At 52.8% G+C, this 18633-nt stretch overlaps 1 protein-coding gene across 7 annotated transcripts in view; it reads right to left on the bottom strand.

Annotated features, from left to right (window-relative positions):
- SLMAP (sarcolemma associated protein) overlaps positions 1–18633 on the bottom strand; it is a 147708-nt gene that overhangs the window by 40047 nt on the left and 89028 nt on the right. For all 7 annotated transcript variants that reach the window (XM_075321333.1, XM_075321330.1, XM_075321332.1 and 4 more), the window contains one exon: positions 16486–16536. In XM_075321333.1, the coding sequence (XP_075177448.1) occupies positions 16486–16536 (51 nt within the window). The remainder of the gene's footprint in view (positions 1–16485; positions 16537–18633) is intronic.

Here is an 18633-nt window from a genome sequence, read left to right as displayed (position 1 = left end):
TTCACATTTCCCATCTATGGGCAGGTAAATGGCGCTAATATCTCCCACCTGACACCTTCACATTTCCCATCTATGGGCAGGTAAATGGTGCTAATATCTCCCATCTAACACCTTCACATCCCCCATCTATTGGGCAGGTAAATGGCGCTAATATCTCCCACCTAACACCTTCACATTTCCCATGTATGGGCCGGTAAATGGCGCTAATATCTCCCACCTAACACCTTCACATTTCCCATCTATGGGCAGGTAAATGGCGCTAATATCTCCCACCTAACACCTTCACATTTCCCATCTATGGGCAGGTAAATGGCGCTAATATCTCCCATCTAACACCTTCACATCCCCCATCTATGGGCAGGTAAATGGCGCTAATATCTCCCACCTAACACCTTCACATTTCCCATGTATGGGCCGGTAAATGGCGCTAATATCTCCCACCTAACACCTTCACATTTCCCATGTATGGGCAGGTAAATGGCGCCAATATCTCCCACCTAAAACCTTCACATTTCCCATGTATGGGCAGGTAAATGGCGTCAATATATCCCTCCTGATTCCTTCACATTTCCCCCATCTATGGGCAGGTAAATGGCGCTAATATCTCCCACCTAACACCTTCACATCCCCCATCTATGGGCAGGTAAATGGTGCTAATATCTCCCACCTAACACATTCACATTTCCCATCTATGGGCAGGTAAATGGCGCTAATATCTCCCACCTGACACATTCACATTTCCCATCTATGGGCAGGTAAATGGTGCTAATATCTCCCACCTAACACATTCACATTTCCCATCTATTGGCAGGTAAATGGCGCTAATATCTCCCACCTAACACCTTCACATCCCCCATCTATTGGGCAGGTAAATGGTGCTAATATCTCCCACCTAACACCTTCACATCCCCCATCTATTGGCAGGTAAATGGCGCTAATATCTCCCACCTAACACCTTCACATTTCCCATCTATGGGCAGGTAAATGGCGCTAATATCTCCCACCTAACACCTTCACATTTCCCATCTATGGGCAGGTAAATGGCGCCAATATCTCCCACCTAAAACCTTCACATTTCCCATGTATGGGCAGGTAAATGGCGTCAATATATCCCTCCTGATTCCTTCACATTTCCCCCATCTATGGGCAGGTAAATGGCGCTAATATCTCCCACCTGACATCTTCACATTTCCCATCTATGGGCAGGTAAATGGCGCTAATATCTCCCACCTAACACCTTCACATCCCCCATCTATGGGCAGGTAAATAGCGCTAATATCTCCCACCTAACACCTTCACATTTCCCATCTATGGGCAGATAAATGGCGTCAATATATCCCTCCTGATTCCTTCACATTTCCCCCATTCTATGGGCAGGTAAATGGCGCTAATATCTCCCACCTAACACCTTCACATCCCCCATCTATGGGCAGGTAAATGGCGCTAATATCTCCCACCTAACACCTTCACATTTCCCATGTATGGGCAGGTAATTGGTGCTAATATCTCCCACCTAACACCTTCACATTTCCCATGTATGGGCAGGTAAATGGCGCTAATATCTCCCACCTAACACCTTCACATCCCCCATCTATGGGCAGGTAAATGGCGCTAATATCTCCCACCTAACACCTTCAGGAGCAGAGATATTCCGGAAGCTGGATATCATCATTTTCTGGGTATTGGAGCACATCCCATAAACTGCCCCCATGAGGTCCCCAGAGGGGGGCGACTGGTGATAATAAAAAGGTACACACCACATATTTGCTATGTACCATGCAAGGAGGAGACATTACAATGTCGGATTATTCCCTATTTTCTTAGGCAGTACCTCCCGCCATATATCGGACCTATGTCAGTGGCCCGGGGGAAGTCACGGTTTTTAGTTTACCCCCTTTATTTTATGTAACTGTATATGCGGTATTGTATTGTTCCCGTTTGTAAAGTCGTGTGTGTTTTTATAAACACTGCTAATTCTTACAGATTAAACACATTAAATTTCATAGCTTTTTCTTCTTGCTCTACAATTTGCAACCCCAAAATCAAACGTTACGTGTAACGTGTGTCCAATCTACCTGCATATAGGATTGGTGGTGCAGCTCGCAGTCTCCTCAGGTTCCTATGGAGCTTGCAGTGACCGTACCACTGATATAATATTGGCTACTGAACCCATTATAGCGGTCAAAGAAAAATTCAAAGAAAGAAAGGTGACCGTGTTTCTAACCTATAGGAAAAGATGGCAGAATATGGCCACTTCTGTAAAAACTGCCTCCTCAGCTGTGTCCAACCATCATCTAGGAAGGGGGGGGGGCGCCTCCCCATCTAGGAAGGGGGGGGGGGCGCCTCCCCATCTAGGAAGGGGGGGGGGGCGCCTCCCCATCTAGGAAGGGGGGGGGGGCGCCTCCCCATCTAGGAGGGGGGGGGGGGCGCCTCCCCATCTAGGAGGGGGGGGGGGGGGCGCCTCCCCATCTAGGAAGGGGGGGGCGCCTCCCCATCTAGGAAGGGGGGGGGCGCCTCCCCATCTAGGAAGGGGGGGCGCCTCCCCATCTAGGAAGGGGGGGCGCCTCCCCATCTAGGAAGGGGGGGGCGCCTCCCCATCTAGTAAGGGGGGGCGCCTCCCCATCTAGTAAGGGGGGGGCGCCTCCCCATCTAGTAAGGGGGGGGGCGCCTCCCCATCTAGTAAGGGGGGGGCGCCTCCCCATCTAGTAAGGGGGGGGCGCCTCCCCATCTAGTAAGGGGGGGGCGCCTCCCCATCTAGGAAAGGGGGGCGCCTCCCCATCTAGGAAAGGGGGGCGCCTCCCCATCTAGGAAAGGGGGGCGCCTCCCCATCTAGGAAAGGGGGGCGCCTCCCCATCTAGGAAAGGGGGGCGCCTCCCCATCTAGGAAAGGGGGGCGCCTCCCCATCTAGGAAAGGGGGGCGCCTCCCCATCTAGGAAAGGGGGGCGCCTCCCCATCTAGGAAAGGGGGGCGCCTCCCCATCTAGGAAAGGGGGGCGCCTCCCCATCTAGGAAAGGGGGGCGCCTCCCCATCTAGGAAAGGGGGGCGCCTCCCCATCTAGGAAAGGGGGGCGCCTCCCCATCTAGGAAAGGGGGGCGCCTCCCCATCTAGGAAAGGGGGGCGCCTCCCCATCTAGGAAAGGGGGGCGCCTCCCCATCTAGGAAAGGGGGGCGCCTCCCCATCTAGGAAAGGGGGGCGCCTCCCCATCTAGGAAAGGGGGGCGCCTCCCCATCTAGGAAAGGGGGGCGCCTCCCCATCTAGGAAAGGGGGGCGCCTCCCCATCTAGGAAAGGGGGGCGCCTCCCCATCTAGGAAGGGGGGGGGGCGCCTCCCCATCTAGGAAGGGGGGGGGGCGCCTCCCCATCTAGGAAGGGGGGGGGGCGCCTCCCCATCTAGGAAGGGGGGGGGGCGCCTCCCCATCTAGGAAGGGGGGGGGGCGCCTCCCCATCTAGGAAGGGGGGGGGGGCGCCTCCCCATCTAGGAAGGGGGGGGGGGCGCCTCCCCATCTAGGAAGGGGGGGGGGGCGCCTCCCCATCTAGGAAGGGGGGGGGGCGCCTCCCCATCTAGGAAGGGGGGGGGGGCGCCTCCCCATCTAGGAAGGGGGGGGGGCGCCTCCCCATCTAGGAAGGGGGGGGGGCGCCTCCCCATCTAGGAAGGGGGGGGGCGCCTCACTATCTAGGAAGGGGGGGGGGGCGCCTCACTATCTAGGAAGGGGGGGGGGCGCCTCACTATCTAGGAAGGGGGGGGGGCGCCTCCCCATCTAGGAAGGGGGGGGGGCGCCTCCCCATCTAGGAAGGGGGGGGGCGCCTCCCCATCTAGGAAGGGGGGGGCGCCTCCCCATCTAGGAAGGGGGGGCGCCTCCCCATCTAGGAAGGGGGGGGCGCCTCCCCATCTAGGAAGGGGGGGCGCCTCCCCATCTAGGAAGGGGGGGGCGCCTCCCCATCATCTAGGAAAGGGGGGGGCGCCTCCCCATCATCTGGGGGGGGCGCCTCCCCATCATCTAGGAAAGGGGGGGGGCGCCTCCCCATCATCTAGGAAAGGGGGGGGGGCGCCTCCCCATCATCTAGGAAAGGGGGGGGGCGCCTCCCCATCATCTAGGAAAGGGGGGGGCGCCTCCCCATCATCTGGGGGGGGGGGACGCCTCCCCATCATCTGGGGGGGGGGGACGCCTCCCCATCATCTGGGGGGGGACGCCTCCCCATCATCTGGGGGGGGACGCCTCCCCATCATCTGGGGGGGGACGCCTCCCCATCATCTGGGGGGGGACGCCTCCCCATCATCTGGGGGGGACGCCTCCCCATCATCTGGGGGGGACGCTTCCCCATCATCTGGGGGGGACGCTTCCCCATCATCTGGGGGGGGACGCCTCCCCATCATCTGGGGGGGACGCCTCCCCATCATCTGGGGGGGACGCCTCCCCATCATCTGGGGGGGGCGCCTCCCCATCATCTGGGGGGGGCGCCTCCCCATCATCTGGGGGGGCGCCTCCCCATCATCTGGGGGGGACGCCTCCCCATCATCTGGGGGGGACGCCTCCCCATCATCTGGGGGGGGACGCCTCCCCATCATCTGGGGGGGGACGCCTCCCCATCATCTGGGGGGGACGCCTCCCCATCATCTGGGGGGGACGCCTCCCCATCATCTGGGGGGGGACGCCTCCCCATCATCTGGGGGGGGACGCCTCCCCATCATCTGGGGGGGGACGCCTCCCCATCATCTGGGGGGGGGGGGGGGGACGCCTCCCCATCATCTGGGGGGGGGGGGGGGGACGCCTCCCCATCATCTGGGGGGGGACGCCTCCCCATCATCTGGGGGGGGACGCCTCCCCATCATCTGGGGGGGACGCCTCCCCATCATCTGGGGGGGACGCCTCCCCATCATCTGGGGGGGGACGCCTCCCCATCATCTGGGGGGGCGCCTCCCCATCAGCTAGGGGGGGGGGGGGCGCCTCACTCTGAGACGCACAGCTCTACAGAATAGGAAGTGGGAGCCTAATATCAAAGAGTCTTCCAGCTTAAAAGCAAAACAACCCTATTCCCAGATTTTGTTTTTGTTTCTGGGTTTTTTGTTTTTTTTGGGGGGGGGATGGGGGGGGGGTCAACTTGAGTAAGCAGCTGAGCTCAGTAATTGAAAGACGCTGTAAACAAACACCGGGAGCAGTGGTACTGGGGCGACACACGGCGGTGGGGGTTGGGGGGGGGTCGGACACATGGGGGTAGGGGGGGCCCACACAGGAGGGTGACTGCAGGCTTAAGGATTTAGACTGAACAACTCTTAAGCTTAGAGGCTGGAGGAGTGAAAACTACAAAGTTTCAAGATTTTGGTTTAATATAGAAACCCAAGTTAGTGGGGGTCTATTACTCTGCTCCCCCACTGGCTGTTTAAAGTGCATGTAGCCGGCACTCCACCGTTCTGGACACAGATCCTATTGATATAAATGAGACCAGAGAACAAATGAAGGACCCCTTTAAAACGGCCTTTTGGAAAGGAGTCGGCTCATCTGCGTTAGCACATTCCAGAATACTGGTGCAGCGTGAGGAGAATCCTACGGATTACAGCAGGGGTTAATCTAGGATCGAGGGCAGAACGTAAAGCACAACATGGATGGAAGGATAAAGTCAATAACCTCGTCACTTAGAATGAGCCGGGATGAATGAGTACGATTCGGTTTCCATCCTCTAAAATAAACAAGTGTCTGATGTAACAGAGCGAGGTCGGAGTCGTCCATGCTCCTAGATTTCTTAAAAGTAAAGGGAAGGCCACGCTGGAGATGAGCCGTCCGGGGCTGCTCTCGAGGGATTCCCTGACATACAACACCCTGGAGGTCCCCGGGGGCTCCTTCTTTCCAATACAACCCGGTTTCCAAGAGTGCGACCTCTGATACCTCCCGAACCGCACACCTGCTGCACACATAGCGGCATGGAGTGACAGCTCCCCGCGGGTGATGGCCGGTCACCACCGCGCACGCAGGAGCAATCCTGATGAGTCACAGCTCATGTATACCGAGGACTTAGCGGGGACAGAAATAGACATGAGCCGTCACTGCCAAAGGCATGGAAGGAATGACGGGGCTCACACGGGACGGCACCGCTGTCCGAGGGTCTGCCGCAGTCAGGGGAGATAACCCAGACGCCAAGCGGGGACCCAGAGCTGCACCCACGGGATTAAGGGTTGGGTTCTACAGAAATGGACGTCCCGTTTCAGTATATCCAGTATCAGTGTCCGGTCACTGATTCTTCCCTACTAATGTCTGCAGAAGGGAGCAGCAGATCATCAGGCCTCTACTATAAGGCTCAAGTCTGTGTAAATAGAGGATATGACAGGGAGAGAACACCCTAGGAATCAACAGGCATCTTCTAAGTCATGCAGGCAGGAGGCAGTAATCCAACATTGTTGTCAGCCATGTTGGGGAGAAATGTCACTAATGGAAGGAGCAGAGATGGATCTGCAGTACCAGCCGCGGCCACTAATGGAAGGAGCAGAGATGGATCTGCAGTACCAGCCACAGCCACTAATGGAAGGAGCAGAGGTGGATCTGCAGTACCAGCCACAGCCACTAATGGAAGGAGCAGAGATGGATCTGCAGTACCAGCCACAGCCACTAATGGAAGGAGCAGAGATGGATCTGCAGTACCAGCCGCGGCCGCCAATGTAACGAGCAGTGGTGGATCTGCAGTACCAGCCGCGGCCACTAATGGAAGGAGCAGAGGTGGATCTGCAGTACCAGCCACAGCCACTAATGTAAGGAGCAGAGATGGATCTGCAGTACCAGCCACAGCCACTAATGGAAGGAGCAGAGATGGATCTGCAGTACCAGCTGCGGCCACTAATGGAAGGAGCAGAGGCGGATCTGCAGTACCAGCTGCGGCCACTAATGGAAGGAGCAGAGGCGGATCTGCAGTACCAGCTGCGGCCACTAATGGAAGGAGCAGAGATGGATCTGCAGTACCAGCCGCGGCCACTAATGGAAGGAGCAGAGGCGGATCTGCAGTACCAGCCACAGCCACTAATGGAAGGAGCAGAGATGAATCTGCAGTACCAGCTACAGCCACTAATGGAAGGAGCAGAGATGAATCTGCAGTACCAGCTGCGGCCACTAATGGAAGGAGCTGAGGTGAATCTGCAGTACCAGCCGCGGCCACCAATGGAAGGAGCAGAGGTGGATCTGCAGTACCAGCCGCGGCCACTAATGGAAGGAGCAGAGATGGATCTGCAGTACCAGCTGCGGCCACTAATGGAAGGAGCAGAGGTGGATCTGCAGTACCAGCCGCGGCCACTAATAGAAGGAGCAGAGATGAATCTGCAGTACCAGCTGCGGCCACTAATGGAAGGAGCAGAGATGAATCTGCAGTACCAGCTACAGCCACTAATGGAAGGAGCAGAGATGAATCTGCAGTACCAGCTGCGGCCACTAATAGAAGGAGCAGAGGCGGATCTGCAGTACCAGCTGCGGCCACTAATGGAAGGAGCAGAGGCGGATCTGCAGTACCAGCTACAGCCACTAATGGAAGGAGCAGAGATGAATCTGCAGTACCAGCTACAGCCACTAATGGAAGGAGCGGAGGTGGATCTGCAGTACCAGCTGCGGCCACTAATGGAAGGAGCAGAGGCGGATCTGCAGTACCAGCTACAGCCACTAATGGAAGGAGCAGAGATGAATCTGCAGTACCAGCCGCGGCCACTAATAGAAGGAGCAGAGGCGGATCTGCAGTACCAGCCGCGGCCACTAATAGAAGGAGCAGAGATGAATCTGCAGTACCAGCTGCGGCCACTAATGGAAGGAGCAGAGGTGGATCTGCAGTACCAGCCACGGTCACCAATGGAAGGAGCAGAGGTGGATCTGCAGTACCAGCCGCGGCCACTAATGGAAGGAGCAGAGATGGATCTGCAGTACCAGCCACGGTCACCAATGGAAGGAACAGAGGTGGATCTGCAGTACCAGCCACGGTCACCAATGGAAGGAGCAGAGGTGGATCTGCAGTACCAGCCGCGGCCACTAATGGAAGGAGCAGAGATGAATCTGCAGTACCAGCTGCGGCCACTAATGGAAGGAGCAGAGGTGGATCTGCAGTACCAGCCGCGGCCACTAATGAAAGGAGCAGAGGCGGATCTGCAGTACCGGCCGCGGCCACTAATGGAAGGAGCAGAGATGGATCTGCAGTACCAGCCACGGCCACTAATGGAAGGAGCAGAGGTGGATCTGCAGTACCAGCCGCAGCCACTAATGGAAGGAGCAGAGATGGATCTGCAGTACCAGCCGCGACCACTAATGAAAGGAGCAGAGGCGGATCTGCAGTACCGGCCGCGGCCACTAATGGAAGGAGCAGAGATGGATCTGCAGTACCAGCCACGGCCACTAATGGAAGGAGCAGAGGTGGATCTGCAGTACCAGCCGCGGCCACTAATGGAAGGAGCAGAGATGGATCTGCAGTACCAGAAGCGGCCACTAATGGAAGGAGCAGAGATGAATCTGCAGTACCAGCCGCAGCCACTAATGGAAGGAGCAGAGGTGGATCTGCAGTACCAGCCGCGGCCACTAATGAAAGGAGCAGAGGCGGATCTGCAGTACCAGCCGCGGCCACTAATGGAAGGAGCAGAGATGAATCTGCAGTACCAGAAGCGGCCACTAATGGAAGGAGCAGAGGTGGATCTGCAGTACCAGCAGCTGCCACTAATGGAAGGAGCAGAGGCGGATCTGCAGTACCAGCCGCAGCCACTAATGGAAGGAGCAGAAGCGGATCTGCAGTACCAGCCGCGGCCACTAATGAAAGGAGCAGAGGCGGATCTGCAGTACCGGCCGCGGCCACTAATGGAAGGAGCAGAGATGGATCTGCAGTACCAGCCGCAGCCACTAATGGAAGGAGCAGAGGTAGATCTGCAGTACCAGCCGCAGCCACTAATGGAAGGAGCAGAGGCGGATCTGTAGTACCAGCCGCGGCCACTAATGGAAGGAGCAGAGATGGATCTGCAGTACCAGCCGCAGCCACTAATGGAAGGAGCAGAGGTGGATCTGCAGTACCAGCCGCAGCCACTAATGGAAGGAGCAGAGGTGGATCTGCAGTACCAGCCGCAGCCACTAATGGAAGGAGCAGAGGTGGATCTGCAGTACCAGCCGCAGCCACTAATGGAAGGAGCAGAGGTGGATCTGCAGTACCAGCCGCGGCCACTAATGGAAGGAGCAGAGGTGGATCTGCAGTACCAGCCGCGGCCACTAATAGAAGGAGCAGAGGTGGATCTGCAGTACCAGACACAGCCACTAATGGAAAGAGCAGAGGTAGATCTGCAGTACCAGCCGCGGCCACTAAACAGTTGATGGAGCTGTGCTGTTCCACTCGGAAATTAAAGGGAACCTGTCAGCAGATATTTTGCATTAAACCTAAACGTTTCCCCCCTCTGCAGCTCCTGGGCTGCATTCTAGCAATGTTCCTGTTGCTATTGTGCCCCCTTTTAGACCAAAATAAATACTTTATAAAGTGGTACCTTTTCCTATGCAAATCTTGTTAATCATACACGGGGGCGGGCTGTCTGGTGTCAGTTATTCTGCCTCCTGCTGCTTTACGCCGTCCCCCATCGCTCAATTTCATACCTCAGCACACCGCCCAGTGCGCCTGAGGTCTCGCGCATGCACCGTGCCACTCTAGCGGGACTGTGCACTGTGCACAGTGTGACCGCTGGTGACGTGTTACGCAGGCGTGAGATTATGGACGGCACTGTGATTTTCATCAGCAAGTACCCGCCCATAATCTCGTGCCCGCGCTTTTCACTCTTCCTCCACCATTATGCTGCTCCGCTCCTCCCATCTATTTCCTGCTCCAGGGCAAGATGGGAAAGAGGTGACGTGGGTTCATCTGGCCAGCGCTTACGCAGAACAGTGGAGGCAGAGGGGAAAGCGCGGGCATGAGATTATGGGCGGGTACTTGCTGATTAAAATCACAGCGCCGCCCATAATCTCACGCCTGCGTAACACGTCACCAGCAGTCACACTGTGCACAGTCCCACGAGAGTGGCACGGCGCATGCGCGAGACCTCAGGCGCACTGGGCGGCGTCCTGAAGTATGAAATTGAGCGATGGGGGACGGCGTAAAGCAGCATGAGGCAGGATAACGGACATCAGACCGCCCGCCTGCGTGTACGATTAACAAGATTTGCATAGGAAAAAGGTACCACTTTATAAAGTATTTATTTTGGTCTAAAAGGGGGCACAATAGCAACAGGAACCTTGCTAGAATGCAGCCCAGGAGCTGCAGTGGGGAATCTTAGGTTTAGTGCAAAATTTCTGCTGACCGGTTCCCTTTAAATCCCATCCGGTCACCTCCGGCCCGAGGGGAATGCGGTCTTCAAAAAAAAAACAAAAAAAAAAAAAAAAAACTTACCTTGCCTAAACAATACATATTCTAACGAACCGGACAGGTCACAATAACCGCCACTCACAGATATGCGAAAACAAAGTCACCTGCCCGCCTCAGGAGGTGGAAGTGACCAGAGCTGGAGCTCCCCTTTAAGCCCCATGTACTATTTGCATTAAAATTGGTGACAAAGCAAAATCTAATTGGGAACGAGCTTCTTCATGGGGAACAGATGACAAATGCATCAATCCACGCCCTAGGAAATGTGAGATTATTGCCCACCTCCCTGCACCGTGTAATGGGGGGAATCTGCAGTAATCCCACCAGCGAGGAAAACGAGCAAGAGCCGCAGTGACTGGAGCCAAGTCATAGCAGCAGCTGCATTGTTTCTATATTAAGCCGTGTGGTTACAGGGGCTGGTGCCAGCGAGGCCTGACCTTTCCAGAAGACGCATGCTGCCGGATACAGCAAGTGACACATTATTACTGCACAGATCGCAGCATCAAGGACAGGAGGAGAGGGAATGTAACTGGTAACAATGAAAACAGAAACTGGATTATTTGTGCCTTTTCCAGAAATTGGCCGGCTTATAGCCTCTAAATAATGGGGTTCAGCTTCGTGGCTGCAAATCTGAAGGAAACGGGGGAAAAAAAAACAAAACCAAAAATTTTCTTAATTCTCCAGTATTTTTAATCAGATGTAAAGTGTTCTGCGCCGCCCAGCACAGCGCCGTTCATGTGTAGTGGCTGTACCCCGGTACTGCAGCCTAATTCCTGCTGATGAGCTGCAGTACCCAGGAGCAGCCACTACACAGAACGGCGCTGTGCTTACATCTGCCGGAGGAAACAGCGGATCTGGCCTCCTATTGGCCATCGATCCTAGCAATTAGCCTTAAATATGATAAAACCTGGAAAACTAAGGTTATTGCTGGTTGTGCACGGAAAAGTGAAAGAACAGGCTGCGGAGTCTCGGACTTCAGCTTTAAAAATAAAATATCCATCATTAAAGGGAACCTGTCACCAGATTTGGCAAATATAATCTGCGGCCACCACCAGTGAGCCCCTATATACAGCGTTCCAGAATACTGTATATAAGAACCCAGGCCGCGCTGTATAATGTAAAACCACCTTTATAATACTCGCTGGGGGCGTCCGGTCTGATGGTGTCACTGCTCTGTCCGGCACGGTTTCCCATCTTGTGCGATTGCCATCCTCCTGCCCAGCCCCTATGGATGACCGGTCCTACGTCATCCACGCAGAGAGCGCCACTGCGTTCCTGCGCATGCGCATGGTGATCTGCCCGGCCGAGGGAACAGCGACACGCATCTGACCGGATGCCCCCTAGGGGAGTATAATAAAGGGGTTTTTCACGTTCTACAGAGCGACCTGGGCTCTTATATACCGTGTTCTAGCATCCCGTATACAGTGTGTCCACCGCCATTAACTTGAGAACGGCGGCAGCTATAGGCATAGAAGTGGTGTCTAGGTATAGTAAAGTAGCCATGCGCTACGCAATGAAACCACCTATAGCGCCACCTGGTGGAAAACAACAGAATTAGCATTTTTAGCTCGAAAACGGAATGAGCTAGAGAAAAAATGTGAATTACAAAGTTGTAGGGCATCATCAATTCAATATGAATCGACACCTTGTGCACTTGCGCATCCATCCTCCACCAGCCGCCATGAAGAGGGAGGTATGTGCGAGTCACTGCGTATTCTTTAGCAGGTTAGTACGCCCACAGGGCTATGTGGGCCGACCAGCTAAGGGAACAAACGCCCTTGTGACTAGTCCCTGCGCTCATTAGCATATCAAAGGATCTTTACAAATACTTTTTACGCAGGGATTAGCAATATACACCCAGAACTGCTCATGCTTCTAAGTGCATAATGCACCTGACAGGTTCACTTTAATGTGAATACTGCAAACGTGGAGATTAGTAAGTGGCGTCATTCCCCGTGGTGGGTGTCTTCTTCTAGTGACAGTTGGGGGTGCACACCTCCAGTTTTTAGTGAGTCTGACCCTCCGGGGGTGCACACCTCCAGTTTGTAGGGAGTCTAACCCTCCGGGGGCGCACACCTCTGTCTTTTAGTGAGTCTGACCCTTCGGGGGCGCACACCTCCGTCTTTTAGTGAGTCTGACCCTTCGGGGACGCACACCTCCGTCTTTTAGTGAGTCTGACACTTCAGGGGCGCACACCTCTGTCTTTTAGTGAGTCTGACACTTCAGGGGCGCACACCTCCGTCTTTTAGTGAGTCTGACACTTCAGGGGCGCACACCTCCGTCTTTTAGTGAGTCTGACCCTCCGGGGACGCACACCTCCAGCTTTTAGTGAGTCTGACCCTCCGAAGGCGCACACCTCCGTCTCTTAGCGAGTCTGACCCTCTGGGGACGCACACCTCCGTCTTTTAGAGAGTTTGACCCTTCGGGGACACTCACCTCCGTCTTTTAGGGAGTCTGACCCTTTGGGGGCGCACACCTCCGTCTTTTAGTGATTCTGACCCTCTGGGGGCGCACACCTCCGTCTTTTAGTGATTCTGACCCTCTGGGGGCGCACACCTCCGGTTTTTAGTGATTCTGATCCTTCGGGGGCGCACACCTCCGTCTTTTAGTGAGTCTGACACTTCAGGGGCGCACACCTCCGTCTTTTAGTGATTCTGACCCTCTGGGGGCGCACACCTCCGTCTTTTAGTGATTCTGACCCTCTGGGGGCGCACACCTCCGTCTTTTAGTGATTCTGACCCTCTGGGGGCGCACACCTCCGGTTTTTAGTGAGTCTGACCCTTCGGGGGCGCACACCTCCGTCTTTTAGTGAGTCTGACACTTCAGGGGCGCACACCTCCGTCTTTTAGTGAGTCTGACCCTCCGGGGACGCACACCTCCAGCTTTTAGTGAGTCTGACCCTCCGAAGGCGCACACCTCCGTCTTTTAGTGAGTCTGACCCTCCAGGGGCGCACACCTCCGTCTTTTAGTGAGTCTGACCCTCCAGGGGCACACACCTCCGTCTTTTAGTGAGTCTGACCCTTCGAGGGCGCACACCTCCGTCTTTTAGTGAGTCTGACCCTTCGAGGGCGCACACCTCCGTCTTTTAGTGAGTCTGACCCTTCGAGGGCGCACACCTCCGTCTTTTAGTGAGTCTGACCCTCCAGGGGCGCACACCTCCGTCTTTTAGTGAGTCTGACCCTCCAGGGGCGCACACCTCCGTCTTTTAGTGAGTCTGACCCTCCAGGGGCGCACACCTCCGTATTTTAGCGAGTCTGACCCTTCGAGGGCGCACACCTCCGTCTTTTAGTGATTCTGACCCTCTGGGGGCGCACACCTCCGGTTTTTAGTGATTCTGATCCTTCAGGGGCGCACACCTCCGTCTTTTAGTGAGTCTGACCCTTCGAGGGCGCACACCTCCGTCTTTTAGTGAGTCTGACCCTCCGGGGGCGCACACCTCCGTCTTTTAGTGAGTCTGACCCTCCAGGGGCGCACACCTCCAGCTTTTAGAGAGTCTGATCCTTCGGAGGCGCACACATCTGTCTTTTAGTGAGTCTGACACTTCAGGGGTGCACACCTCCGTATTTTAGAGAGTCTGATCCTTCGGGGGCACACACCTCCAGCTTTTAGTGAGTCTGACCCTCCGAGGGCGCACACCTCCAGCTTTTAGTGAGTCTGACCCTCCGAGGGCGCACACCTCCAGCTTTTAGTGAGTCTGACCCTCCGGGGGCGCACACCTCCGTCTTTTAGTGAGTCTGACCCTTCGAGGGCGCACACCTCCATCTTTTAGTGAGTCTGACCCATCGGGGGCGCACACCTCCATCTTTTAGTGAGTCTGACCCATCGGGGGCGCACACCTCCATCTTTTAGTGAGTCTGACCCTCCGGGGGCGCACACCTCCATCTTTTAGGGAGTCTGACCCTCCGGGGGCGCACACCTCCATCTTTTAGGGAGTCTGACCCTTCGGGGGCGCACACCTCCGTCTTTTTACTATGCTATATTAGTAAGGATCAGGGTGTAAATCCCCGGAGCTCCTGAATATATGACGTCTCTCATAGTAATCATTAACAGATAAAGAATGAGGGAACGTGAGGCGCTGGACAGGGGTCGTGTACACCGTGCGGACCACAGGAATATATTCTGTAATAAGGTTCCCAATGCATTGTGCGGATACTGGGAACGTCACGTTTACTCGCATACATGCCCGATAAGTGGAGGCCAAGCTACAAAACTCCAGAAGAGGGGGTAACGGGGGCTGCACCAGGATTACATTTCTCACAGGTTAACACCATGCACTTGGATTACGATCAGAGCAGCGCTGCCAAAAATCTTCTGCTGACAGGCACCTGGGCGCCTAAACTTGTGCACAGAGCCAAATACCAGAGCCCCCTGCTCCATACAACGTTCATACAGGATTTAATGACCGATCCTCCCCAATCGCTCTTATTCTCATCTCAACAGTTCCCTTTACTTGATGCAATGTTGGTGCGCATCTATGACTTCTGCACCATACATGGCAGATGCTGGCTGTGCTATACAGCCAGCGGCAGCATCTAAGAGCAGCAACTATAGCATGCTCCGATCACCGACAATTACATATTCACAAATTCTTAAAATAACTAATTAGAGTGCGTGAAAATCACATTTGCCTTTCACATGCTTTTTCTATCTGCTGTCATTCTCCTGCAATGCGTGATTTTATCTTACATAGTGTACAGCTAGTTTCCATGGAGACCGGCCTCCAGAGGCAGCTGAAGAATGTGCAGCAGTTACATTCCACTATGTTAACTCTTCCCCTGTTTTCACACTGTGTTCCTCTCCTTGTTCAATGGTCCCATTGAGCTTCCGTATTAACCCCATGCAAAACAGGTTTCGGACATATGCGCTAACGGGGCCAATGACTATAATGGTGCAGATTGAGTCACCGTCTGCTCTGTCGTGTATCATTTTTGGGAGGTGAACACCCAGATATAGTAGACAGTCTGGGTGTCCACCTCCAGGAAGGGTATACAGAGCACGGTTTTGCGGGGGTTCGGACGGAAGCCCTGACAGGACCACTAAACGGGCAGAGGAACACAGTGTGAAAGCGGCCTTAACATCCCAGTCAGTGCTCTCCAGGACATTGATTCAGCAGTTAGGAGCTCATCTCTTTCCTTATCTTCTGCAGAGATGCAGTTATCCATCACCAGCTTTCCCAGCAGGTCTCCTAATCAGGGCTCTGAGTGCTCGGCTTGTCATCTCTGTGTAAGAACAGGTATAACAGTGTAAACTCAGAACAAACCACTGAGTGTGTTACAGCAGAACCTGTGCTGGGCTTTATAGCTCAACTAATGCTATTCAGCAGAGCGGTCACTCAGAGCCTGCCCTGCCAGAAACTAGGAAGTAAGGAGACTGCATGGCTCTGAACTGCTTAGGAGACAATTTGAGAAAACCCCTTTAAATGCTGGAAGTCTCATCTATACTGATATTTTGCCATGACAGCTGAGGGTCAGAGGCTTTGATCTACGAGACACTCCAGAATAGTGGAGAATATAATGCAATACAAGTGATCAAACAGCTGCAGGATCAAGTCAATTATGGAAAGTAAAAAAATAATAAAAAAAAAATATAAAAAACTGAAAAGTTTGAAAAAAAGTTTTCAAAATAGAAAAAAACCCCTAAGAATTCAAAATTATTCTGTGGTGTATTTTCTCAATATTTTCCAGCCTTGGAATTATTTTTTTTTTACTATTTTTAATACATTATATATTAAAATGTACGTTGTCAATCAAAACTTCAACTCATTCAGCAAAAAGAAACAAGCCCTCGTAAAGCTAAAAAAATAAAAATAAAAAAGGTTTGATTTTTAGAAGAGACAAACCGGCATAAACAAAAATTGGTTGCAGAAAAAAGGGGTTAATATAATCCTAAAAGCAAAAGTTAATCAGTTTTTAACAAAAAAAACCCAAACAAATAAAACAAAAAAACCAAAACAAAACAAAGTCAATGCTTTATAACCACCAGATTATTAAATCCCAATAAAGAGATGCTGGTAAATCCCATGTATAGCATGCAACTCCATGCGGATGAGTGATGGATGACATGATGGCTCTATGAATACAACATTCATCAAATGCAAGAATGAAGTGTTCATAAATGTCCGGCTACAACACCCAAACACATACCTTTATCTGCATTGCCGTTGATTTTAGGTTTGAAGTCATCGACTTGTATGCCTGCGATCACAAACGATTGTTAATCATACAATCCCAAAAAATAATGAAGAAAAAAAAACACAGATCAAGTTCAAATCATGTAATAAACAACAGCTCCCTCTACTGGAATAAAGCAGAACTACACACATCACCAAATTACTGTCCGTGTCAGGGCATAGTGTGTGTTTGCACGCATGCACAATATATATTGTATGTACACACATATACATATTTAGATAGAGAGATCTATATCTCGATCTATCTATATATCTATATCTATCTATCTATCTATCTATCTATAAAAAGGGGAGTGTGTGTGTGTGTGTGTGTGTGTGTGTGTGTGTGTGTGTGTGTGTGTGTGTGTGTATATGTATGTCCAGGATTGGCATCCGCACAGCTACAGCCACAGCCACAAAATTTTGCACTCACACTTCTGGACCCCGAGAGTGTCATAGGCTATGTTTTGAGGGAAAATTTTAACCCAACGCTTTACAGTTATTCGCCAAAAAACCTGCCTCCATTAAAGCGAATGGAGCTGGGAGCCACAGTGCAGCCAGAACTTCAGAAGAATGCGCAGCCACGCCCTTATATGGAATGTTGGCGTGTCACAATGCAGCCAGGGAAAGAGGCAGACCGGGAAAGAGGGAAAGAGGCAGACCGGGAAAGAGGGAAAGAGACAGACCGGGAAAGAGGGAAAGAGGCAGACCGGGAAAGAGGGAAAGAGACAGACCGGGAAAGAGGGAAAGAGACAGACCGGGAAAGAGGGAAAGAGACAGACCGGGAAAGAGGGAAAGAGACAGACCGGGAAAGAGGGAAAGAGACAGACCGGGAAAGAGGGAAAGAGACAGACCGGGAAAGAGGGAAAGAGACAGACCGGGAAAGAGGGAAAGAGACAGACCGGGAAAGAGGGAAAGAGACAGACCGGGAAAGAGGGAAAGAGACAGACCGGGAAAGAGGGAAAGAGACAGACCGGGAAAGAGGGAAAGAGACAGACCAGGAAAGAGACAGACCGGGAAAGAGGGAAAGAGACAGACCGGGAAAGAGATAGGGAAAGAGACAGACAAGGAAAGTGACAGATATAGACAGGGAAAGAGATAGACGGGGAAAGATTGAGACAGACTGAGAAAGAGACAGACAAAGAGATAGAGAGAGAGACAGAGATAGAGACAGAGAGATATACAGAGGGGGAGACAGACAGAGAATGAGAGAGAAACAGAGAGACAGTTACTATCCCGGGCGTTAATACATTCTATCCCGGGAATGTTAATACATTCTATTTTAACAACAGTTATTAACCCGGGCAAAGCCTGGTAGTACAGCTAGTTCGCTTTAATGGAGGCAGGTTTTTTGGCGAATAACTGTAAAGCGCGGGGTTAAAATTTCCCCTCAAAACATAGCCTATGACGCTCTCGGGGTCCAGACGTGTGAGTGTGCAAAATTTTGTGGCTGTAGCTGCGACGGTGCAGATGCTAATCTCAGACATACACACACACATACACACATTCAGCTTTATATATTAGATATATATATATACACACACACACACACACACACACACACGCGTGCCATCTGATACGTAACATCACAACAAATTATACAATAAATATTGCTGCAATGGCTGCATTTAAAGCAATCTGTAAATAGATTTTAAATGTAAATATGCATATATTATCAGATCCTTTAACTTGAGGAGGCTGGTGTACTTATTGTAAAAGTCATGTCAGAATGGCTGTACAATCCCTTTGCCTCTTAAGCTGCCAGCTCCTCAGTGTCCCTCCTCCCTGCTGGCCCCTCACACTGCTCAGTACAAGCTCTAGCTGTCACTCTGGCTGGATGGGTGGAAACAATAGAATGGGACCTTTTTTAGCTGAACATATAAATTGCCCATTATTATTTTAGGATCATACAGCCACAATCTGAGGTGGATTTTCAAAGTAAGTACACCCGTCTCATCAAGTCGAAGAGATCAATTAAGTAATGACTGCAGCTTAGATATCTTGTCACAGACCCTGATGACAGGGGAGCAATCATCATTAAAGCCCGTTTCACACATCGGGCATTTTGCGGGATTCGGCACACTACAGTACAGTGGAATACAGAACAATGGCATCGCGGTAA

This window comes from Anomaloglossus baeobatrachus, chromosome 8, assembly GCF_048569485.1.
Source record: "Anomaloglossus baeobatrachus isolate aAnoBae1 chromosome 8, aAnoBae1.hap1, whole genome shotgun sequence".
Classification (NCBI taxonomy): domain Eukaryota; kingdom Metazoa; phylum Chordata; class Amphibia; order Anura; family Aromobatidae; genus Anomaloglossus; species Anomaloglossus baeobatrachus.
The sequence above is the reverse complement of the archived record's forward strand: the minus strand, read 5'-3'. Positions and strand labels throughout refer to the sequence as shown.